This window comes from Fukomys damarensis, unplaced genomic scaffold, assembly GCF_012274545.1.
Source record: "Fukomys damarensis isolate Sample0158 unplaced genomic scaffold, DMR_v1.0_HiC HiC_scaffold_19, whole genome shotgun sequence".
Lineage (NCBI taxonomy): Eukaryota > Metazoa > Chordata > Mammalia > Rodentia > Bathyergidae > Fukomys > Fukomys damarensis.
Window position 1 is genome coordinate 66,742,048 of NW_022900931.1, and position 9,071 is coordinate 66,751,118.

General features: G+C 51.4%; 1 protein-coding gene across 1 annotated transcript in view; it reads left to right on the top strand.

Annotated features, from left to right (window-relative positions):
- Znf331 (zinc finger protein 331) overlaps positions 1 to 9,071 on the top strand; it is a 24,492-nt gene that overhangs the window by 9,906 nt on the left and 5,515 nt on the right. The window contains exons 4-6 of the mRNA XM_033766038.1: positions 7,492 to 7,543; positions 8,848 to 8,931; positions 9,020 to 9,066. Of these exons, the coding sequence (XP_033621929.1) occupies positions 7,492 to 7,543; positions 8,848 to 8,931; positions 9,020 to 9,066 (183 nt within the window). The remainder of the gene's footprint in view (positions 1 to 7,491; positions 7,544 to 8,847; positions 8,932 to 9,019; positions 9,067 to 9,071) is intronic.

Here is a 9,071-nt window from a genome sequence, read left to right on the forward strand (position 1 = left end):
TGTGACCGACCCGGCTCGGGACTGAGGAGTGTGACATTTCATCTGCGTGCCGGCCTGCAGCTCTGCCCACGGCCGGCGCATTAGGTGCCCCGTGTCTGCCGAGCACAGGTGTGTGGCTACGCAGCCCGAATTTCCGCTGCCCCTGCTGCAGTCTCTCCCTTCACCTTCTGACCCGTGGCCCCGGCCTGGGAGCTGCGGCCCTGCCAGGCAGGGAGAGGACACCAGGTGGCGGCAGTTCGCCCAGGCCGCTCTCCCTGTGGCTTCCCGAAGGGCGGGAGAGAGCCGCGGGGTGGATGCCCTGCTGAGGGAGGCGGTGGCTCACTTGGTAGGAGGGGAGGGGCTCTACACCCTCCAGACCCCCAGTTAATGCAGGAACTCTGCCCCGTGGTGTCCGATTTTAGGGTGAATTTACGTGCTGAGAGCAGGTGTGCCGGGGAATGTGTTTTGAAACTGCTGTCGCCCCTGTGTCAGTCGTCTTCCCTCGTCCCCCAGGCCAGCTGTCCTTGAGTTCGGGTGAGGGGCCTTTTGTTCATAAACTTCCTGTGTTTATACAACCTGTGGCTGTGTACTTTCCTTGACACCAAATGTCCACGCAGCAGCTTGTGCCCATAATTCCTCCCCGAGGGTGTGACGCGGCCATGCAGGTCTGTCCCTCCTATGCCCACTCAGCAGCCCTTCTTCCTTTTGAGCTGTGCTTTTCTAAGAATCAGGTGGTACACACACACCCGAGCTCTGGGAGGTGAATGCTACTGCTTTATCTTATAGTCTGTTTTGCAAGGAGGGGATTCTCTTGCAGTGGAATCAAATAGTCTGATTTTCAGCAAAAAGGGAGAGAGTGACTGTTTTAGTCAAAGTCATTAGCTTTGTGAGGCATTTTACTTCCTATTTTTTGTTTTGTTTTGTTTTATTGGCTTTGTTTTTTGATTTTGCAGTACTGACAATTGAACCCAGGGAGCCCTGAACTATACCCCCTTCCCAGGCTGCAGCCTCCTACTCTTAAATTTTTTTCATTTATAGACAAGGTGTTGCTGAATGGCCTAGGCTGTCCTCTAACTTGTGATCCTCCTGCCTCAGCCTCTGGAAGACCTGGGACTACAGGCAGGTACCACACCTGTTTTGGTGAGTTTCAGTGTGGAGGCCGACGCCAGAGGATCACCAAGAGTTTGAGGCCAGCCACGGCTACGTAGTGAGTTCAAGGCCAGCCTGAGATCTTGTCTCAAAAAACAAAACAAAACATGAAACACCACTAATGTATAAACTCAGTTCCTGGAAGTTGATCTCACTAGGTCAAACCGTGGTGTTGGTGGCCACACCGTGGTGTTGGCGGCCACACCGTTTTGAGACACCCAGGAGCCGCCCAGGTCCCCTGCCCCCCTGGCTTGAGAGGCAGGTGGGTCCTCCTCACTCTGGCCGGCTTCTGTCACCTCATCCTTGTCTGTCTTCTCTGACCTCCCTCTGTCTCAAGGACACACACCTGCAAGGCAGTTCTGGACAATTTCTCAGCCCTCCCGTGTCTGGCTGGCTCTAGGGCCCATGGGGTGCAGTGTGATCGCACCACCCAGGATTCAGTCTGGCTGTTTCGGAGTCGGCCCCTCCTGCCCAGGCTCTTCCATTCTGTTTCCTTAGTGACCACTGCGTACTACCGCCCCATCTGTCATTTTCCCTTATTAAGCCCCTTTCATTGCGATTCCATTGTTATGTTATTTATAATGGGATGGAGGCAGGCAAGCAGTAAAAAAAAAAAATCAGTCCCCTAAAGAGCTCACAAAGAATATCAAAATTACCCCTAATTACACCATCCACAGGTAATTATTGCTAATGCTTTCCTGTGTGCTTCTACCCCCCACTTCCTGAGTGTGTGTCATTTGTAGAGCGCCGAACCCCCACCGATGGTACAAATGAGGTGGACTGTCCAGCCACAGGCCAGGAGAGCACCTGCTCGCTTTATACCTGCACACGTGCTGGGGGCAGGGCAGCTCTGTAGCTCCTTTGAAAAGCCACTCACATATTAGAGGATTAGAGCTGCTTTGTTGGAAACTAAGCCCATAGTCAAATAAAAAGCACAGCCTTTCAGAGACAGATTTTCTGTAATTGTGATGCTTGTTTCATAGAACATGATGATAATCACTAATGCCTGGTACCTTAAAAACACCATGTAAGTAACAACTGCAAGACAGATAAAAAATGAATAAGACCAAAAAATGACTAAGATGGCAGTCATTTCAAATGCTCACATAATCTGCTGTTAGTACATGTGTGGTACTTAATGAGTATTTACTGTGGGTATTTGGTACATGGAAAGCACAAATCTTAATTCTTTAACTCCTTCCCTGCCCCTCCCGCCCTTGGTCCCCTTCCCTTTGCAAAAGCTCTGTCTCCTATTTCCTACTATGTCTTGTACTTTGCTCTTTAATTCATTTCTACTTTGGGTTTCTATGCCACTCACGGGCTTGTGTGAGTGCTCAGCACGGCGCCCAGCCTCTCCGGGTGCTCAGCTTGGCATCTGCTCAGTCCCGTCTGTGAGCTTGGTTTCTGATGCGCAGTCACACCTCTGGCCCCCCGCCTGTGCAGCAGGAACATTCCCCGTGTGTCACAGAATCATTTTTGCCAATTTTGCTAATTTAGGAGAATCTTCACTCCGAACATCAGGCTCTGAGAGTTGTTTTTAGCTAGCATTCACATCGGCAGCTGGTTTAGTAAGCACATATTTTCCGTAGGAAAAAAAGGAAGGAGCAAACTTTGAGTTTTGTTTATAAACATAGGTTTAGGGATATGTGATGTTATTTTCAATCTTAACAGCTAATTTGTATTAACTAACATAGGTGTTTTAGCTATATAAATAGGTGAACCTTGTATCATCGCTGTGGTATCTTCATTGTAATTTTACTAGGCGGAAACAAACAGGATTAGAACCCTTCAAAGCCAGGGGTGGTGGCACATACCTGTAATCCCAGCACTCAGGAGGCTGAGGCAGGAGGATCGCTGTGAGTTCGAGACCAGCCTGGGCTACATAGTGAGTTCCAGGTCAGTCTCAACTACATAGTGAGACCCTGTCTCAAAAAAAAAAAAACAGAGAAAGAGAGAGAGAAAGAAACCTTCAGAACTGGGCTGGGGATTTAGCTCAGTGGCACCCCGCCTGTCTCACAAGCACAAAGTTCTGAGTTCAATCCCTGGTACCAAAAAAAGAAAAGAAGAAATCTTCAGAGCTCAGAAATACAAGTCACAGCCTGTGTTCTTTATTTCACCAAGACATCCCTGCCCACCCATGCTATTCATAATTTTGTTTTTCAGCACTGAGAATTGAACCCAGAGCCTTACACATTGAACCACAACCCTCATACACTCCTCTTTTTCTTTCCTCAAGGAAAGATCCTCCTGCCTCAGCCTGTGAGAGAGTGTGGATTACAGGTATGCACTACTACACCCAGCTCTAAAATCACCTTCTTCACTTGATAATTCATTAACTCCTTCCCAATTACCGTTAGTAATGTGCTTGTGAGTAAATGTGTTATATGCCATTGTATACTATGCCGTGATTTATTTATTCTGTCCCTTACTATCAGATTTGTGTTTTGCTTTTGGAGACAGAGTCTGGCTGTGTGGTTCAGGCTGGCCTCTAACGCATTATGGGGCCCAGGTTGGCCTTCCACTCCTGGTAGTCCTGCTGCCTCAGCCGTCTGGATGCTGGGATTACGTGTGTATGCCACCACACCTGGCCTTACTGCAGTTTAAATCTCGGTAACATCAGTGATTTATAAAAATGTTACTCCCAGTTATGGTACTGTACTATAATACAATAACCAGTTGGCCCAAACTGTGAAGGAAACACCAGATCTCTCAAATTATTCCTTACTGCATATGGCTCAGCAGTTCTCTTAATTTAAAATGACGCCCCTGCCGGCCACGGTGACAAAATGAACCTGGGCTATTTACTGAGGCCCTGTGTCACCAAAATAAAGTGGCATCGCGTGGCCCTGGGCTCCTGGCCAGTGCAGGCAGGGGTGTGGGGTGCTGCTGGCAGGAAACGAAAGTTAGCCAGTTAACCCAATTCACATTTTCTGAAATCTTTCTACACGTTCCAGACTAAACTTTTTTATAAAGGCGAAGCATTCTCGAGTCAGTCTGCCGGTAAACGTTCTTAAGTGGTGCCCACTTAGTGGCCGCTGGGGGGTCGGGGGTCCCTGGCTGCGGGGGTGGAGGTGGGCGCCGGGCGGCGGGCGCAGGGTCCCCGCACCGCATTCTCGGTAGTCCCCGGCTGTGCAATCGGGTTTGGGGGCCCCCGAGGTGCACCACCACCACCCCTGCACCCCTCCGTCCGGACATGTGCGCCTGCTGTGTGGTCGGCCCCTCCTCCCGCAGGGCCGCCCGTTGACCATCAAATCGCGCCTCCCGGGGGCCTCTCGGGGGCCTCTCGGGGGCCTGCGCGTGCTGCATGCTGGGACACGGGTCCTTGGGCTCGGTTTCCATGGGAACTGTCGCCACTGGAGCCCAGCTGGGAGCCAGCGCAGGATGTGAGGGTATCAACGTCAGGGACGGACAAGAGAGAAATTCGGGTGCGCGCTCCCGTGGGCGTGCACGTACATACGTTCCTGCGTGTCTGCGCATGCGCGCTGGGCCCCTCGCCTGGGACTGCGCTTCGGGCCAGAGATGTGCGCATGCGCCTTGCGCCTTGTCCCAGTCAGGGGTGCTCAGAGCGCGCGTGTGATACTGATGCGTGGGAGAGTGTAGAGAAGTGTGTAGCACTGACGTGCCAGGCTGGGTCCCCATAACGGTGACGCACATTTGCAAGTAGCGTCAGTGGGACTCTGGGGCGAGCAGCAAGCATCGGGCTGTTGCACCCAGCCGTTCGCAGAGCTGTGCCCGAGATCCCTGCGTGGACCAAGGGGCGCCACAGGTTGCGGAGAGCACGGATGACGCGTGGCTCCCCTTGAGCCACAGGTGCGCGAGCATCCTCGGGGGCTGCAGCCGGCGGCCCTGGAACGCGCGCGACCCCGGGGTGGCGCTGACAGGTGGGATGAGCGGGGCTGACCCCGCGGGGCAGCGTCCTCTGCGGGGTGTTGACTGTGTGACCAGGACGAGGAGTCCACCATGGTGTGTGGCGTTGTGAGGCTGTGGCTGGCGCGGGTGTTTTTATATATATGTATATATTTCATTGGTCCACTTTAGATATACATAATGATCACACTCCTCATAGGGAATGTGTACCTGCGCGAGATACATCTGGCTGCTTTTCTTTTCCCCATTCCCCGCCCCTCCTTCCAACCTCTCTTCCTCTCCTTATTTACCAAAGCTTTGTTTCCTTCTTTTTTCTTTTTTCTCTTCTTTCCTTTCTCTCTCTACCCTCCCTTGTTCTCATTTGAACATTTTTCTTCCCATTTCCCAATATTACACATTTTGATCCTTATTTACCTATCGGTTTCTCACACCAGAGAAACAATGCGGTAAGTACACGTGTGTGTCCAGTCTGCCTCACTTCAGAATGTGGTCTCAAGGTGCATCCATTTAGCTATAAATGTATCGTCTATGAAACTTTATCCTTTATGGCAGAGTAGCACTCCGTTGTATTTAAACACACACATCTTCTTTATCCATTTGTCGTTTGATGGGCAGTTGGGCTGTTTCCAAGATTTAGCTACTATAAACTGTGCATATATTACTGTAGTATGATGTTTTTAATTCTTTCAGGAAGATACCAAGAAGAGGTGTAGCTGGGTCAAATGGAACCTCTAGGTTTTTTTTCTCTTTTTTTTTCTGTTTTTTTTTTTTTTTTTTTTCTTTTTTTTTTTTTTTTTTTGAAGAATCTCTACACTGATTTACACAGTGGTTGCACCAGTCCGCACTCCCACCAGCAGTGGAGAAGGGTTTCTTTCTTCCCACAGCCCCGCCAGCATTTATTGGTTGATTTCTTGATAGCAGCCATTCTTTCTGGGGTGAGGTGGAACCTCAGCATTGTTTCAATTTGCATCGCTCTAAAGACCAGTGATGGTGGACATTTTTTCACATATTTATTTGCCATTTGTACTTCTTCATCTGAGAAGTGTCTATTCATTTCAGATGCCTGTATTAGGGTTGGGTTTTTTGTTTGTTTGTTTGTTTGTTTTGCCCCTTCAGACAGGGTCTCTCCTTGTAGCCCAGGCTGGCCTCGAACTTGCGACCCTCCTACCTCCCTGGGATTACAGGCATGTGCCACCACACCCAGCTGGAATGGATCTTTACATTTGGGGGATGTGATTTTTTTAAATTTCTTTGTATATTTTAGATATTAGTACCTTGAGGAACAGCTGGAAAATTTTTTCTCACCGTGGGTTGTCTCTTCACTGTGATGGTGGCTTCTTTTGCTGTGCAGATTTTTAATAAGATGAGATCCCAGTTGATTCTTTGGGGTTGGGGATTTGTTCATAAAGTATTATCCTACATCTATGGCCTCAAGAGTTCTACCTGTTCTATCTTCCAGCAGATTTCGTGTTTGTTTTAATATTTAGCTCTTCTTTACATTCCACTTTCAGTTTAGTGCGTGGTGAGAAAGATGGGTGTGGTTTTCATCTGCAGCGTGTGGTAAGCAAAGGAACATACCAGCCTTACCTTGGAAGGGGAACACAAGGGCCAGGGGTGTAGCTCAGTGTGAAGCACAGGTGTCTGGCATACATGAGGCCTGGGCTCGATCCCCAGCACCACAATAAGTAAATCAATAAATAAGAAAATGGGTGCAAGATGGATGGTGGCGGACGGCTAACGGATGTGCAGTTTCTCGGTCTTCCATTGCCACAGCTGACTCAGATGTCAGTGGTGCTGTACGTGACGTGACTCACACCTGAGGCAGTCAGGCCTCACAGTGCGGATCCCAGGGTGGCCAGTGAGCAGCACACACTGCAGGGTTAGTGGCCGTCACTCGGGCTCTGACACTCGGTGTCCTGAAGGGGCTCATTCCCCGGGCGTGGCGGACTGAATGACTGCGTGGCTAATCTCATCTCCAGGTTGGCGGGTACTGTGTGACCCGAGTCGTCCTCAGAGGACTGGGCTGGGCTTCCAGCGCAGTTGGCCCACACCTGCAACAGAAAAGGTCCTCCTGTCTGGAATGACGCAGTTACCTCTCAGGTTCCCAGGGCAGAGCCTGGACCTTTCCGGGTAAGGCCAGATTCCTCACGACATCCCAGCCTCCTCTGACTCACCCGCAGGAGCTGGCCAGTCTCCCTGCTGGTGTCGGAGTCTGTCTTCAACACAGAAATCGGTGAAGGACTAAAGGAAGGCGCCTCTGCTCTGCTGTGTACAGCCGGCCCCGGCGTTCTAGGAGTGGTTCTGTCCAGAGTCCCCAGTTCATCCCAGGTGGACCTCACACAGGGGTCTCTGTGTGTGTGCGTGCGTGTGTGTGTGCACGTGCGCGTGTGCTGGAAGTGAGGATGGAGGCGTGAAGTCACCCTAAGTCACTCGGGCCCACGTTGCAGCTGGCTTAATGTCTTCCTACTCTGACCTCTCCGGTTTTACCTCCTGTAGAGGGAACGCCAAGATAACGGACCCAGCCCCGAGAGCTGAGACCATGGCCCACGTAAGTATGCACCTCATTCCCTGAAATGGGATGGGCTCGTGGGGCCGTGCTGAGTTCTCCCAGGCTGCCCCCCTCCGACCCCAACTCCTTACCCGTGAAAGGTCTCCTTGAGCAGGGAGTGATGACCCAGAGACCCTGTGTCTGCCTGCAGCTGAACAGACTATCCCGTCTCCTCGGGATGCTCCCATTTTGTCTGAGCAGTAATGGAGCGGTGAAGGAGCAAAGCCCCGAGGGAAACGCCAAATTGGGCCTGTGATTTGATGGGTTAGACGCCCGGGTCCTGTGTGACCAGAGGAGGCAGGCTGTCCACCTCTTCCCTCTTCTGGGTAGATAAGAGGGAACGTTGTAGGTAAGAGCGGGTGTTCACATCTGTCTTCGTGTGTGTGGCTTTTAGAATTGGACAAAGTCAAGCTGGGCCTGGTGGTGCACACTTGTCATCTCAACACTCAGCAGGCTGAGGCAGGAGGATCGCCATGAGTCCGAGGCCAGCCTTGGCTACATAGCAGGACCCTGTCTCAAGAAAACCAAAAGCAATTAAAATAATTTTTTTAAATTGTCATTAAAGCAACCTGCCAGACCTAGGATCAGGAATCATCAGCATCCTCTCCCCCCATCAGGGAAGGGTGGGGAATGGGGACAGCAGGAGTATCACACAGTGCAGAGCATACAGGTGGCCCTAGTGCCCCCGGAACTGGCGACACCTCAGCTTTCTACCCAGGCTCTGTGTGGCCCTGTTGCAGACCTGAGGTCTGACTCAGCTGTTGGTGGGATACCATGTTTTCTTTGCTTTACAAAGGATGGCTAAGCCAGGCTTGGTCGTGTTGCTTGTGCAGTGATGCCTCAGTTCACAAACGAAATCCCTCTGTGACTGGAGGGGAGACGGTCACGGTCACATTGGTCACGTGACATAGTTCACCGACAAGCAAGATTTTGCCAAACGCTTCTATTTGCAAACCAACTTGTTCACAAACAAGCATTCTTGAACTGAGGCACCACTGAACCTCAGCTATTCTGGAGGCTGAGGCAGGAGGATTGCAAGTTCAAGGCCAGCTTGAGCAAACAGACCCTTCTCCGAAATTAAAAGATAAAGGAAACCTGCATAAAATGCTATTTAGCATGACGATGAACGTGAGTCTTGGAAACATGCAAACCATGTCTTCTAAAATAAAACGTGTTGGTCCAGGGATTTAGCTCAGCGGTTCCGCCACTGCCTTTCAAGCACAAGGACCCGAGTTCGATTCCCGGTCCCCCCCCAAAGTGTAAAAACGCGCTACAAGAACCTCAGGACTCTTTTCCCTGTGAAGGTGGAGGAGTGCTACCGGAAGCTGTGCCTGCAGACTCTGCGCTGCATCCGGGCCTTTGTGAGCCGCCAGGAGCCCGGAGGGCAGGTGGGTGTGCGGGCGGGCGGCGGGCAGGGACGGCCCTGATGCTCTGCGCCCCGGCTCGCCCGCACCTGCGGTCTGTGTGTGTCCCCAGGGAGTGCTGTCCTTCGCGGACGTGGCCGTGGTCTTCTCCCAGAAGGAGTGGG